Source organism: Fistularia commersonii, chromosome 12 (genome assembly GCF_037954325.1).
Source record: "Fistularia commersonii isolate RoL2024-O1a breed Wild chromosome 12, RoL_Fcom_v1.0, whole genome shotgun sequence".
Lineage (NCBI taxonomy): Eukaryota > Metazoa > Chordata > Actinopteri > Syngnathiformes > Fistulariidae > Fistularia > Fistularia commersonii.
The window spans coordinates 16680881-16697260 of record NC_141295.1 but is presented as its reverse complement, the minus strand read 5'-3'; the positions used below and the strand labels follow the sequence as shown (position 1 = coordinate 16697260).

Genomic DNA, 16380 nt, shown 5'->3' with positions numbered 1-16380 from the left:
GCGGCGTGCTTCACAGATTGCCATCCATCTCCGAGATCTCGAGTCACCGTGTTTGAATCAACAGAGCTTCTACAAAAAAAGATCATCCCTGCACGCTTTATGTATTCCTCTTTTTTTTTTTTCCCACGTCCTTTCTACTCGTGCTAAAACCGACGGAGGCGACGGGGTTGGGAGCGAAGCTGTAAACTCGCCGTTTCACCGCGTATAAAATAAAAAAAAGAGGTGGAAAAAATTCAATCAGAAGCACTGAATCAAACGGATCCCGCCCCCCCCCCCGGAAGGAAACCGAAACGGGATGTTTCTATTTGACCGCTAGGCTCGTTTTCATCGCGGGAATAACTCAAAACAAAGACGGGACGGCCTGCATGTCATTACACGCATATCAGCTGACAGCATCTGCGCATCCCATCAGGTCTTGCCAAGGTCAGTCGATAAGCATGAAGTACAGATCTGCTCTTCTTCACTCAAGGACTAATATCCAGATGACAGGCCGTTGATTTACAGCTGCAGCAGCAGCTATATATTGGTGGTGAAAATCACGGCGTCTCTGATGAGTCACATTGCCGGCAAGCTTAACCGCTTTTGTGAAAGCGCCCGCCGTTCGGAGTGACATCAGATGCATTAAATGTTGTCCTTGGTTCCTCCGGTGCTAATCTCCCTCGGAATTTATTGTTTCAAGCCGTCGTAACGGCAAGGCGAGACAAAAATCAGTTTGTTCTTGGAAGCCATGTCTCGAGCGCACACACACCCCCCCCCCACACACACTTTTTGCTTTCTTAGCTCTCGACGCCAGAGAGGAGCGGCCAATTAAACCCGCCCGACCATTGGGGCCGAAGTAGCCGTCGGCGCGCGTAAACCGCAACGTAAAAGCACAGGATTACTCGCACCTGCGTTTATTTTTACATTTCCGGGAGCCTCCGCCAGCACACGTCGGAGGACTTGATTGCGACATATTCCCCCCGCCGTCGCCGTGTCCCCCCCCCCCCGCCCCCGCCTCGGAGACGGCGCCCTGTAAAATAGCTGTCAGTGATCTTGAGGTGTTACACATGTTGTGATTGGCCCCTGGATGAGAGGCTCCCGAGGCTCCGGTCCAGACCGCCGCATCCATTCCCCTTCTCCTCCGAGTCACCAGATCCCGGGATGGTAGGAAAATATCTACTCTCATAACCTTCATTTTAAAAGTAATTTGGTCGACCCTGGCGCGTCCTTTTCCTCTCGTATAAATCCCCCAACTCCGCTGGAAGCTCAAAATAGCCTCGGGTACTCGGCTACGAACACCAGAACCCGGGTTTTAACTCGGCACGGATCAATAAGACATCGCAGCACAATGATTAGCAGGGATGAGACGCTCTGATTTGGATCTTGAAACACCCTTTTGAAGTCTGATGCTCCGAGACAGAAGATTGGCTGGACTTCTTTGTTCCGTCACACTTTTGCTCAGAAGAGAGTGTTCGCTTGATTATTGGTCACTTTTCATTCATCGCACAAAAGGAACCCCCCCCCCCCAAAAAAATGAGTAATGAGTTTAGTGCACATTTATAGATTACAAGGTGACGTTGTCTCTTTGTGCCGAGGAGAGATTTGAAATGCAGCTCTTGCAGAAGTGGAGGATTTAAATGGACAGGGAGGTGAAAAAGAATTGGTCACAGTGTAGATATATTGTGCCAGAGGTAGGACAGTGTTACCATTCCTTCCTGGTTTCCTGAACTCTACTCCTAGGAGGCTTCTGTTCAGCTGACACAATTTATAGCTGCCATAAAGATTCCCCCAAGATGGGACAATGTTGGGTTACATCTCTTTGCAGCTTTAAATTCTTTTTTTTTTTTATATTCCAAGACTACAGAATCCTGAGCCGGGGTCTAAATGTAACAGCAGATATGACGGTTATGATATCCTGAACAGATGTCTTTTTTTTTTTTTCCATAGATTATTTTGACAAATGTAGATGTTTTTTTTTTTTTCAACACCCGTTGGTTTGTGCACCATGCATTTTCATTTTGTTTTAATGCTCAATCCGGAAACGAACCACACGCAGGGAAACTAAACCTTTTTTTGAAAACAGTCATCGGCCGAAACTCCCAGCGGCCGTGCCCGTCGCAGGCGTGGCCTCGCCCTTTATTTTCTCTTTAGATGTAAGTAAAGCGAACCCTCGCTGTGAGAAATTGAAGGAATTATTTTATGAGCTCATGTTATGTAAATGTAATGAGCCTCCACTTCTAAGAGAAGTGGGCTGTTGCTTAGCGATCTTGTAAGACAATGGGGATTTAATTAAACTACAACATTCCATATCAGCGAGTGAACAAACACAATAGTCTGAAACTTAAGTCACACAAGTGCCTTCGCTAAAGCCGTGCGTGAAGTTAAAGGTTTTTCAGTCGGCGGAAACGTGCGGAAAGCCGCCGTCCTCGCCGAACGCGTCGCCGCCGCGTCCGTCGGACGGCTTTTTACCTGATGTCCTCGCGCGCAGTCCCGCTTCAGCGGAAGATGTCAGATTTCCATCCGGCGTGCGCACACACCCTCACGCCAGTCACCGATTCGGCGGTGGCTGTCTGGTGTTTAACAGAGCGGCACATGTCCTTGGCGGCGCCTGTCAGCCGCAGCCTCAGCTGTCAGGCAGATCTAAGATGGCAGACCTATGGACTTATGTCACATCCAGGGAGACGTGCCTCCACCCCCCTGCCAGACTCCTTAGCCGGATGGATAACCGCTTCATCTGGTCTTATTTTTCCCCGATAACACGAGAAGCTCCAGAGGTGTGGATGAAACAGAAATCATAAAAAGGTTTTGAAAAATGGCCGCTGTAATCGTCAAGTTTAAACAACCCCGGTGGTTGGTTTTTTTTTCGCGCCTCCCTGTAACGCCTCCGGCCGCGGATTGTCATCCCGGCTTTGTGTGTTTGAAACGAGCACCGCCTCTAGAGTCGACCCATAACTCTTGCAAATTGTCATCAAATTGAAAGGCCGGGGAAGACAAACACAATGCCATTCACATTCTGAAGTAGTTTTAATTACCCTACTAGTATTTTTCCTCTCAGCTTCCACTACAGTATAATGCAAATAAGCTCCTTTTGGCGTGCTTTTCTCTGCAACTCGCTATTGAATTGGATGAAGAGCGGAGGAGCATCTGACATTGTGTGTGAGATGCCGGCGTCAGTAACTCAAAAACCTTGCTCGTTCGGCAGTGCTTTTGTGAAATTGAGCTTTGAACGTAAGGAAATCGTTTTTTTTTTTTTTTGTTACGCCATAAAGGGTCACCTCAGAACCGAACCGCTTCCTGTTTTACCCAAACTTCTCGGTGGCCTGCAGAGGCCGAACCCCAATGCGTCTCGTGGTTCATCCGTGACGGACTAAATGGAGAGAACCGCCTCCCCGCAGGGGATTCATTAATTATGGATTCAAAATTGTTAAAATATAAGTCAAATATTTGGCTTTGTAATCCAGTGCACCCGTAGCTTGTCTCATTTCGACATCAACCCTTTTTTTTTTTTCCCAAGCGGAAAACTGCCGAGGATATGTCGTCCTCGATAGTCTGGAGGTGTGACGCTGTCGAATGCGCGTTTCGTAAAAATTCAAAAATGCCATATTGTGAAAATATTTTATAAAACCGTCGCGACTTCAGGAACAGACCTTCACTAGTTCATTAGAATTATGCTAATTGCTTCCACTGTGGTGTGTTTATTTCACAGTCAAATAAAAAAAAAAACACCTAAGCTGCTTGTCGCTGATATTCTGTCTTCCCACACAGTGTTGAGTCGGCTCTAATCGCAATGCAATTCATGTTGGAACTGTAACCACTGGCTCCAATACACTGGAAAATGCATCCTTGAGTATTATTGCAATAAAATGCAAACCCTTAGTCAAGTATTTCACACAGTGTTATCCTTCATGTGAATAGAGATGCACCGCATAATAACAGTTTCAGGAATAGATGTTTTTTTTCTTCCTCGTTTGAATGCAGAAAGAGAAACGTAGGCAAATGTTTTCTCGGCCTCCGTACGGTATTCACGTCGGTCTAAGGCTGCTAAAAAGGAGCAAGGTGATAAAACAAAAGAGACTTTTTAGCACTCTAGTGAGGTTGATTGTACGGTCATGCCACATTGGCCCACAGTTAATGAAGTGATTCTCTTTATCACAGGATGGAGACTTTAGACAGGCTGCAGCGTCATCTTTCTCTTTTTCCTGCCCGCAATAAAACCACCTTGTCCTGCGCCGCCATTCTCCGCTCGGCTTATCAGCCGCGGTCGGCGTGGCCGTGCGTCCCAACGCCTCGGCCGCGCCACTCCCGACGCAACCCCCCCCCCCTTCCATTTCTTTTCAGAATGCCCGACGTCGCTCCGCAAAGATTTCTAATTCGATGCATTTAAGATAATTAAACTGAGGGACAAATGAGACAAACTGTGGAGACGCAAATTCAATTGATCAGAAAGATTTCCATAAGTGCTGTAATCAATAGCTAATCTACCATCCCTAATGACGATGAATGGGTACATTTCTTTATTGGAGACAATTGTCAGTTCCTTTTTGCAAAGGTAAGGAATAACCCCCCCCCCCGCCGCCGCCTCTCCCAATAGCGAAGTAAAAGCAATTATAAAATCTTGGTGAGTGCCTGGAGACTTTGTCCCAGTGCCTCAGCGGCAGGTATGGAACGACAGCGCTGCGCTTCCCCCCCCCTAAAGATCACAAACTCTCGTTGTACTAGTCTTTCTTTCCCCTTCAAGGCACCGGGTATTTCCGGTAAAATCCCCCAAAAAACCCATTTCATATGCAACTTCTTGAAATGAAATCACCCTCAAGTCTCTTCTTGACACCCAAAGTGCGCAGCGGAGGAAGCAGCGAGTGATCCACTGACGCTCTTCCCCCCCCCTTCTTCTGATCTTTGCAGTGTTTGAGGACATTGGTGGGCCACACAGGAGGAGTTTGGTCATCCCAGATGCGCGACAACATTATTATCAGCGGCTCCACTGATCGCACACTCAAGGTCTGGAACGCAGAGACAGGAGAATGTATCCACACCCTCTATGGGCATACCTCAACAGTGCGCTGCATGCACCTACATGAGAAAAGGTATGGAGCAATCTCATTCTCGCTGAAGTGTCGGAACACACAATGGAGTGCACTGATTGCATCGATACCAACTCATAGTAGATGTGTGTGTGTGTGTGGGGGGGGGGGGGGCGCACGTCAGTAAACTCCCTCCGAAGTGTTTCATAGAACACCATTACAAAAGTCGAATGAAGCTTTTCTCGCTTTACAAGCGGTCATCTCCTGTTTTGTAACCATAGAATTCCGATTTTTCTCGACTCCATGCCCTCCGCAGCAGCTTAGCTTCGCTCAAAGGCCTGAAATGCCGGCGTGTAATCTGTGCACCGGCCAGCGCACACCTAAGAGCATGTATGGATGCCTCTTCTGGGGCATTTCCCCAAAGGTCAAAGTATTCACCGTAGTACCGAAAAGAACAAACGCCATGTTTATAGTGAGTTAACACGGCCAAAGAGCATCGCCGCGGCGCCATAAGAGGACAGCATCACTGCTAAAGTGAGTTTGTGGTCTCATAGTGATTAAACAGGCCCTGTGAGGTATCTTAAGTGAACTGCTGCTCACTCTGTCATTCACTATTACGCCTGGGAGACCCAAAGTGCTCTTTTTGCCCGAGGGCCCGTTGAGGTTTTGTGTAGCATTTGATTACTCACTTACTGGGAACACTGAGCTTTAGGCAGACATGCATAACATGTTGGCGAGTTTTGTAGCATACGGTCGCGGAGAGCTCGCTCTAAATATAGAAGATGTTATTGTGATGTATCCGCAGTATGTAAATGTTAGCGTTGAAGGATGTTAGAAGTCGTTTTTAATCTCCGGTCGAAAGAGCTATTATTCAAGAATATTTATTCAAGTACAGACAAGAGCTTTATGGCAGTTACATGCTGTCAAAGCAGCAAAGAAAATGTTCATACCTGTCTAATCACACGGTTAGTTTCGACATGAGTGAGTTATTTAGCAGAACTTCACCTCAGGGGGACATTCTTTGTGTGGGAAAACAAGGATCAGCTCAAACATTTCCTCGGGTTTCGTTATGAATCAAGTCCCGACCGGCAACACGCGCCGAGCCATGACCGTGCCTCGGAATGGCGTCCTACCGGACTGACTGTTTCCCCTGCGTTCCTCCCAGGGTGGTGAGTGGCTCCCGCGATGCCACGCTGCGCGTTTGGGACATCGAGACAGGTCAGTGTTTACACGTCCTCATGGGCCACGTGGCGGCCGTGCGATGCGTCCAGTACGACGGGAGACGCGTGGTCAGCGGTGCCTACGACTTCATGGTCAAAGTATGGGACCCCGAAACAGAGACCTGCCTCCACACACTGCAGGGCCACACCAACAGAGTTTACTCACTACAGGTGAGAAGCGTCGGAAACACCGAGTTTTTTTTTATTTGTTCTCTTGTAAAAGACGAGAAAATAAATTGTACTCTGTTTATGGAAGGTTGAGAGAGTAAAAAACAAACCAGTGCAAGCCCTGAATATAACATTGCGGTAGCATGTGTTGTAAGTGAATGTATCAACCCGAACACGGATATATGAATTCACAAATATCGCCAAGGTCAGTATCGTAATCCATTTAGTCGTATAAAGCCGTGAGCGAATCCATTTCTTTTCACGGTGCTCACATACCTCCTCAACAAAAACAAGAGGCTGTGTAACCGAAGCAGGAGTTAACACACCCATCCACTTGGAGCTCATTTTCCATCCTTTTACAATCCGTAAAGTATTACTTTTAAAAAAGGGTTATAAATGGGCCTCTGGAAATTCACAAACACGCCAGACCAGACCATGCTTTGACAGTTTGAATTTTTTTTTTTTTTTGCATTTGTTCACACTCCGCGTGCCACAAACACACAACCCACCTCAATCTGTTTGGCACAGCGAGCCATGAATGGTGATTTGGAAGTTAGAATTCGGAAAATGTGACAAAAAACGCTATTAAACTCCTTTAATTGCCTCCCTTATTTTCAAACTACCAACAGCTCTTTGTCATTCAATAGAAGATGTGTTTTCACAACACTCAATACCATCGCCTTTCTCTCAGGCCATTTAAATCCCAAAAGGTAGGTAAGGTGGTGAATTCAAAGTGGAACTGTTAAGTCAAGTTTAGGTTCACTCGACGCGCTGCGACCTCTTTGACCCTGGAACATCGGCATTAGGACTCTCGGTCCCTCCAGCCAGCAGCCCTCAGCTAGCATCTACTCACAAGGGACCGTGTATATCCTGACCTTGGTTGCTATGGTGACTTGCATTTTGAAACGAGAATGAGTCTGACAGAGGATTCTGAAGAGGAAACAAATTCCTCCCGTTTTATGTATCTGCGATCAGATCAGAACGCGTTCGCTAACCGGTTGTCTCAGGTTCAGTTAGACTTACTTAAAATAAGTCACGTGACTGTTAATCGGAACGTTGACGTTTTAAGAAACCGCGATAATATCGTACGCCTTCATTTAGTTCTGAACCACAGAAGGTTCCCGGAAGACTCCGTTGAAATGCCATTATTTATCAACTTGGTTAGTCTTTGTTTAGCAGGCTAATTACGCAAGAAGTAGATCTCATTATATATTCAGGAACAACAGCTAAACTGGGGCTAATTTCTCAGTTCACCCTCCGCGGACCGAGAGTTAAAAATATCCGAATGGATCGTTCATATTCGAACACGTTACTGGAGTAAATTCCGTTTAATGGCTGTAGTTTAGAAGCGTCTAATGCGGCAACTGAAGTTGAAACAGTCTCCTTGCAACAGCGGCTCATAAAAAAAGCTTACACTTAATCTGACCCTAACCTTCTCCAAAAATATCTAGCTTTATTTAGCTGCAATATTAAAGTACCCCTCAGTATAAACATGTGGGGTTTTTGTTGACTCTGTGAAAAATGTAAATCCTCTGCGTCCTCTAAGATGTCCTCTCACCCACTCTATGTGATGGTGCATCACCCTGAGAGCGCGAGAGAGAGAGAGAGCGAGAGGCAGAGTCTGTTTACTGCCCTGATAGAGTGCCTTGTGTACCGCCATGCGAGGATTTTAAAGCGTTCTCCAAAAAAGGAACAGGAAGTAAAGCTTTCCCCAGTCAATGAATTTCATTCTTTTCAGTCGGGTTTGTTATTGCAACCGGACGGCGCGGAGTCTCTTATCGGCAAATTCCCTGACCCGTGATCTTATCTCGGCCCGGAGACCCCGAATGTCGTCTCCAAAACCGAACGTTGCGGCCGGAATAGAAAATAGTCCCCTTGAATGAACTTTCCCCGCTTTTCCGCTTTTCCTAGTTCGATGGGATCCATGTTGTGAGCGGCTCGCTCGACACGTCCATAAGGGTCTGGGACGTGGAGACGGGCAACTGCATCCACACTCTGACCGGGCATCAGTCCCTCACCAGCGGGATGGAGCTCAAGGACAACATCCTGGTCTCGGGCAACGCGGACTCCACCGTCAAGATCTGGGATATCAAGACAGGCCAGTGCCTGCAAACACTGCAAGGTGAGTCCAGACGCCGCTGCACGCCGCGACTTCACAGAACCGGGGAGCGTCTCATAATCAAGTCTGCATATTCCTACACTTCAAGATGCCGTCGTAAGTGTGTCACTGCAGTGTTTGTGGCTCCCAGCTCTGCTGAATCATCCCTTAACTATAGGAGGGGGGGGGGGGGGAAGGGGTTAGCGACCGACCGACGTCGGAAGTAGAGCGAATCTCCTCTCATGACTCCGGGTGGTCGCTGACTTTTACGATCAAACCGAAGCGTTTGCTCAGCGAGCGAGTGTTTTGACTCCGGCTGAATCAGTCAAGTAGTCAAAACGCAAGGATGATGAGCGCATTTAGCGACTGAGGCGCGTCACGCCGATGAGAGCGCCAACACGGGGGATAAAGAGACGTGACACGGCGTAACACTGAAAGGAGAAAAGGACGGCATCTTTCATTTGCAAGCGTGAAAGGGAAACAAATTGAATATTTTTAGCATTTTTTTTTCTGTCTTAAGCAGCCGTTCCACGGTCGTTGTCAGGGAAGCTTTTTTCGCTTCGTGTCCGGTTCACTTTCGCAATCGCGATCGAGAAAGGCGGGACCGGGACGCGGCCTTTGCGGGGTTTCAGTATCAACCTAGCAAACAGCGACACGGCGGCTCTTTTGTGTCGGCTGTTGGCTCCGGCCTCCCGCGCTGTCCAGGAAGTTGTTCGGTAACCGCGACCTGGACTAAGAATTCGCTGAAATCTTTATTCCTCCTATAAAAGATGAATTTCAAAGTCCTTCAAATGTATGCAGGCGTCACGATGAAGAATCTCAAGTCTACACGTCAAAAGCAGACGGACTGAGGAGGGCTGTTACTGCCGTTTTGGGGCGGCGGTGTAAGTTGGCAGAGCCGGCGAGTAAATATTTACGATAATCACAAAGCCGTAACTCCGGATCGAATTGCACGCCAGCTCGTCGGACGGGTTTGCGGAGCCGTCCTTAAACATACAACCTTAAATGCGAGAGAAGAGCGGGGGTTCACATCCTGCGACAACAACAAAACTCCATTTGGGACTTTCTTTAAACCCAAAGCCCAAACCTGAACTGTTTTAATACTTTTTTTTTTTTTTTTTTCTTAAGAAACGGATGATTTGATCCGAGTGGGCCGTGAGACACGATGACACCCAGCGCGAATCACCGGTTTGACTTTCCACCTCGGCGTTTCATCCTCCACGTTAAACCCAACGCTGCTTTATCTAATTTTAAGTTCACGCTTTCCCTGCGCGCAAAGCCGGCTCAGGCTAGCAGCGAGTTCGCCCACGATTACTTTACGGCGCGTCGCCTGAAATCTGCCGTCTTTTGTCGGGTAACTGGGACTGAGCAATACCGATTTTATGTGAAGTAAATGATTCCATTTAATTTTTCATCAAAAATTGGGATTCTTCATTTTCCTTTTTCATTCCGCCCGAAGTCCATTTCAGTTTTTTTTTTTTTTTTTTGTTTGTTTTGATAACCTTGAAATATCGGAATCATCACTCACGTTTCCTATTCGTCACCTCTATAAATCGCTAAAATCTTCGAAAAATGAACTGAAAATTAGCTCGGGTCGGGTGGAGGGGAAAAAAAAGGATTTAAACAGAGGAACGAAATATATTCAACCTTTTTGATTTCTAAATGTAATGAAGCGTTAGATGAGTAATGCTATGTCATTTTCATTTGTCCTTTTTAATGTTGTTTACCAGCTGTGTGCCGGAGAACACGGCAGAAGCTTTTCAAGCATCTCAAGAGGACTGCTCCTCTTGCCGGGGGCAAATCTTTATCAAATATGTGATTTTCCACATCCGCCGATTCGTATCTATAACGAAAAAAAAAAACAGGATCCTGACTATTTTGATGTTTTTTGTTTTTTTTTCCATATGACCCAGCTGGAAGTGTAGCCGCAGTGTTTGCGGTGTAAGTTCGCCGCGGATCCGGCACAAATTGCTGAAATACCATCATCGGCGCGGCGGTCGTTTGACCGGGAACCGAATGTCGGCTCTACCCTTTTTACCCGTAAAGATAGAAGCCCGATGTCAGCGGGTGCTCGGTGTTTACGGCGGACCTTGTTGGGCTGTTGGTGGAGATTAGTCTCATTTCCGCGGTGCGCGCCTGAATTAAATAGTTGGGGGTCCATTAGTAACACTGGCGCCTCACAGGATTTTAGAAATCCTTCTGCTTAAAAGCACCAGCTACTGTGCCCCACCCGTAAATGCCCTCATTAGCAAACTACATCAGTGCACAGTGGTCCTGCTAACGCGCCGGCTCAACAAAGGGATGCCCCAGTGTGAGCCTTAAAAGGCAGGAAAGGACGAGTCCGGGGGAGGATGTTTGCTCGTCATGTGAAGAGGGGGTGAGACGACGGCGAAGAGACGAGGGCGGCGCAGCTTTGTAGGTCACGCAATTAGGTCAGCGGACAATATCCGCTATTCATGTGTGTGTTTTGGTAAGACAATAGGTCAACAACAAGGCCATCTCAGTCAGCTGAGGAGCTCAGTGGGTAAAAAACGCGGAGTCGCCCGCTTCCTCGTGGCAACAGGGGGAGTGTTGGGAGGCAGGAATGTCGGGGGTGGGGGTGTGTTGGTGCGGCGCCGCTCTGCGGACTGAATAACACAGCCTTTGAATTAACCAGAGGCGGGGATGAAAAGGAAAAAGATGTGAGAGATCGTCGACAGAGTCTTCCCTGCAAACGGGGTGCGAAGGCGCGCGTCGAAATGCGCGCGAATGGAATGGTGGCGGCGACGGCGGCGGCGCTGCCGATTCGCAGGCGCCGCGGCGCTGAGCGTGTTTGTGTTTTGCCTGGCCCTAATTGATTTAATTAAGATATCATTTTCAAGCCTGCCGGGAAATCTTTCGTCACGGCTCGTATGTATGTGTAGTCGCGAGAGTCGGCAGAAACGGTGGATTTTTTTTTTTTTTGTCTCCTCGCTCGAACCGCGGCCTCCCGTCGGCAAAGAAACAGTCGGAGGCGCAGCTTCGGACGCCGCCCCGCCTCTGAGACGCCGGCACGCCCGAGATTCCTCCAGCGAGACGTTCCCCTCGCAGACTTGAAAAGATTCCCGGTTTTGTTTTAAGTCCTTTTGTAGCTTAACACTCCACCTTTTGCTTTCATACCCCCCCTCGTTCCCTTGCTCCCTTTTGTTTTTTTCCCCTTCCAACAATTTTCATCAAAATGCACCAGAATAGAAAGGTCAACCGTAATTTCAGGCTCCTTTTATACGCACATCGGTGCGAGTGTATTCAGTGAAAGTACAAAACAAATTTTTTTTCGGGGAGGGGGCTCCGAGGTAGACGCGTGTACTTTAAATGAGACGGAGGCACATTTGCAACCAGCTGAATGTCTGCAGTCTCCTCCTATACCGTCTGAGCCTCTGCGCCGCGGCGACGCCTCGCCATCTGTACAAAAGAGCACGGAGGTGGAAGGGGAGGGCATTTTGTTTATTTTCTTTTTTCCCCCCCACTGCCGATCCAACAACTGAGCGCGTCACAGCAAATGTGTAAAAGGGAAGGGCGGAGAAGAGACGTCAAAATATCCAGCTGTCCGGTTTTGTCGACTTATGATACCTGCTTCAGAAATGGAAAATCACCCGCTCCGTGTCTCATCAGAAGAAATGATCCCCAAGCAAGCTGGGAAATCATTCTTGAGGATATTTTTTTTTTCAATTTTGTGATTTTTTTTTTAAAATTATTATTGTTATTATCAATGTTTTTAATTACTTATTGTTGCCTGCATTTTTTTTTCATTTTCCGATTAATATATTTTTTCATTTTTTTCAAATTTATTTTTAATGTATTTTTTAGTATTATTTTTAATTAATTTTTTTTTTTTTTTTTTTTTTTGCAAAACCATGTCTTGTCTTAAGCGTCCAATTTAAAAAAAAAATAAAATAAAAATAAAAAAAAATAAAAAAAACATGGCTCCTCTGACCGTCCCCTCTCTGTTTGACTCCAGGTCCCCACAAGCACCAGAGCGCCGTCACGTGCCTGCAATTCAACAAGAACTTTGTCATCACCAGCTCGGATGACGGCACAGTCAAACTGTGGGATCTGAAGACTGGCGAGTTCATCCGCAACCTGGTGACCCTGGACAGCGGCGGCAGCGGCGGCGTGGTCTGGCGCATCCGAGCCTCCAACACCAAGCTAGTGTGCGCGGTGGGCAGCCGCAACGGCACAGAAGAGACCAAGCTGCTGGTGCTAGACTTTGACGTTGACATGAAGTGAAAGGAGGGGGGCGCGAGGGCGGAGCGGGAGACGTCGCGCCCAGAAAGCAAGAGGGGCCCCGAGTTCTCGACCCTCCGCCCGAACTCGCAGATTTTACGACCGCCGCGACCCGCGGGCTCTCCTCCCGTCCTCCGACATTTATCTTCCCCGTCTCCTTTTGGGCAAAGCGTTACTGACAGGAGTCGCAGACCCTCACGTGTTAAGTTCCCCGGCCACCTGTACGAGGGCGAAAGGGGTCGGCCGGCGGAGGGGGAGGGGAGGAGGGGGCGGCGGCGGCGACGCAACCGATCTGTCCTTTTGATTGGCCGGGAGAAGGAAGGGGACGGAAGAGCGGAAAGGAAGAATCGATGAGACGCTTCCGACGCGACTCCGCCCTCTCGTCAGGGGAGCAGCTTCGCACAGAGACTTGGTTTTGCTCAAGCGGACAGATTTTGAGATGTACAGAGATATATTATTTTTTAAAGACTCTCCCGAACCCCCGACCCCGCCCACCCCGACGCCCCCCCCACCCAACACACACACACACCTTCCGATCAGTGCGCACACACACACACACACTCAAAACGGCCAATCAGAAAGTGGAAAACATTGACCCGAGGAAGCAACTGAGGGAATCAGGAGAGGTTTGGAGATGAATTTCCACAGTTACATCGAATCATGCTGCTTGATGTAGAGGGAAGGCATTGAGGTTCAGCCTGGAATCAGGCTCGTTTCTCGTTACTCCATTTTCTTTCTCATTGTTCTCCGCTCGTCTTTTTTTTTTTTTTCTTCTTTTTTTTTTTTTTTCCCAAGTTTTAACATCTTAACAATGTCGCACACAAACCCAACTGTGAATTTCAGTACCTTTTCAGTTGATCATGTGGAAAGGGTTCCTCTCTCCTCCTTCTGTGTCTCTCTACTTTTTTTTCCTCACCGTTGCCAACGGCAACAAATCCCAGTATTAGAACCCACTGTTTAGGTTTGCTGTCATGATGTCACAGGGTTTTCTTTCTTTCTTTCTTTCTTTCTTTCTTTCTTTCTTTCTTTCTTTCTTTCTTTCTTTCTTTCTTTCTTTCTTTCGAGTTATTTGTTCTTCCTTTCACACCTGGGTTCGGGGCTTCTTCTCAACATCAATGCTGTCCAGTTTTTTCAATCTAGCCGGGGAGATTTCCTCAATGCCAGTGCTGCAAGTAGAGGAACTGAAGTTCTTTGCTCAAAGTGCTGTGGATTATTACCCCCCCCCTTTCCTTCCCTCCCTCCTTCCCTCCCTCCACCTCCAGCCTCTTCCCCGTTGGCGTCCCCCGACCCTCCCTTCCCCCTCCGCCCTCCCCCTCCTCCTCCCTTCCCCCCCCCCGTGGCCAAACTGTATTTATGCTGCTAGAAGAATGGGGGAAAAAAAAAAAGAAAAAGAGATGGAACTTTTACTTGCTGTGACGTTTTAGTCCCAGGCGAAATTCCAAATTGAACTGTCTTGTGTTCGGACTCAGAGAAAAAGAAAAACATGATAAAAGATTAACATCCAACGATTTTTAATTTTTTTTTTTTTGTTTTTTTGTTTTAGCTTTTTGTTTTGTTTTTTTGTTTGTTTTTGTTTCGTTTTTTTTTTGCCACTGAAACTTGAGCCAAACGTGCCTCCACGAGGCTGACAGGAGGGAGCGTGTCCGACAGATACTGACTGGATTGCCTGCAGAGAGAAACCAAGGGGATGTACACTGTTTGCGTGCGCGTGTGTGTTTGTGTGTGTGTGTGTGTGTGCGTGCATGAGTGCGTGTGTTAGCGTGTCAGTGGGCAACTTGTAAACACATTCCTTGGGACAAAGCTTTTTCGGCCTGTTCTTTGGGGAAATGTACAAATGCTGTGTGGACTGGGAAAAAAAAAATGAAAGAAGAAGAAGAAAAAAAAAAAGCAAATGTATTGATTTTAACACGTGAATGAAAGGACTGTCCATATCAGTGTGCGATTGTTCCATTCGAAGATGTCCGAAGCAACAGAGGAGACCATCACCACGCACCCGCCAGCAGGTAGAAACCGCTTGGAGTCTTAGTGTTACAAGTGTCGCAGTTGAATCGGCATGAAGCGGCCGCCTCATGATGATCGGGGGGGGGGGGGAGGGGGTAAACGCAAAGGCAACAAAAGTGAACGGAAGAGCGTTGTAGCCAAACGAAAACCGTCTCAATCTCCAAAAGTCACAACTCAAGCTGAACTGTGAAAGTGGTATAACACTGTATATTAAAAAAGAAAATAGAAAACAATCTCGCTCTTTCTCCTCTCGTTGTTTTCTCCCTGTTTTTTTTTTTTTTTGTTTTGTTTTTTTTTTAATTTTTTTTTTCTCTTTTTTTAATTTATGATCTGGTTTGAAAAATCAGATTTTTTTTTTTTTTTTTTTTTTTTGTCGCAGGTGTTTTATTTTTTCAGTTCATGTAAAACTGCCTGGCAAAAAAGAAAACAGAAAAAAAAAACCTTAAAGGGATTGTGTATTTGTTTGATTCACTTAGAATTTTATTTTCTTATAACTTAAGTGCAATAAAATGTGGGTTTTTCTTTTTTCATTTCAAGCATATCAGTCTGTTTTTGTTACTTGTGTGAAGGCATCTTCTATGTTCAATAAAGCAAATTATTTGGTTAATTACTTTTATCGACGAGGGAATAATTTTAACACTTTAGCTTTCAAATTTATCAGAGGCTGAGACGGATTGTCAGGTTTCTCACCTTCCGAGAAACATCAGTGTTTTCATGCCAAACAGTAACAACAATGTCTTTTATATACATATATATATATATATATATATATGTGTACATAAAGCACCAATTTACAGTAATGTGTAGCTAATACACATCAATTATAGTTATTATGTAATTCAGGGATCCAATGCTGCGATTCTTTGGAATTCAAAATGACTTCCTGTTTTTCATCATTATTGATATGTTCAGGGACCCTTTTAATGCAATAAGCTAAATTATTTATTAGAAAACAACCAAATAATAACATAGTTGGAAAGGGTTTGCTTAAAATGATAAATAAAACACCTTCACAATTCACATTGAAATAATGAACTGCAGTTAAAATGCTTGCATTTCTTGTCTCAACTCACAAAGTGTTTTGTGCCGGTTCATTCAGATTATCTGCATCTGTGTTTTTTTTTTTTCCCCCCTCAAGTTTGTATATTCTATATATACATATTTTATGCACAAACAGATTAGCGTTAAGCCCGCCGTCGATGAGATCGGCTCCAATCGCTCAACTGTTCCAGTCCCGGCCCTCAAAATAACCTCTGCTCACCCTGGTGGAGGTTAAAGCACTCAAATGTTCCACGGACACAAAAATAGATGAATCCAAATTTTAATAGCACAGCGTCGCAGCGGTCGGAGCTTCTGCCTCGCAGGGAGAAGGTCTGGTTGGATTCCGACCTGGGGCTCTTCCTTGTGGATTCTCCATGGTCTTCTCGTGTCTCCGTGGGATTCCTCTGCGATGTCAAGTTACTTCTTGCCGTTCAGAAAACATGCAGGAGGTTCAATGAGTTGCCCAGATGTGTGAACGGTGGTACGTCTAAATATGTGGCTGACGGATTGGTGAATTTGCTGAATCCAAAGCACTTTCTACCTCAATTTTGCTTTTTTTTTTCCCCCGGTTAATTACGATAAGCAAATCAACTTCAAAACAAACAAAAAA

General features: G+C 46.4%; 1 protein-coding gene across 4 annotated transcripts in view; it reads left to right on the top strand.

Annotated features, from left to right (window-relative positions):
• The window catches only part of fbxw7 (F-box and WD repeat domain containing 7), a 101964-nt gene extending 86627 nt beyond the window's left edge, over positions 1–15337 (top strand). For all 4 annotated transcript variants that reach the window (XM_086157403.1, XM_086157402.1, XM_086157405.1 and 1 more), the window contains 4 exons: positions 4882–5063; positions 6166–6391; positions 8300–8510; positions 12463–15337. In XM_086157403.1, coding sequence (XP_086013529.1) covers positions 4882–5063; positions 6166–6391; positions 8300–8510; positions 12463–12731 — 888 coding nt within the window. In that variant the 3' untranslated portion in view covers positions 12732–15337. The remainder of the gene's footprint in view (positions 1–4881; positions 5064–6165; positions 6392–8299; positions 8511–12462) is intronic.
• Positions 15338–16380: the final 1043 nt, after the last annotated feature.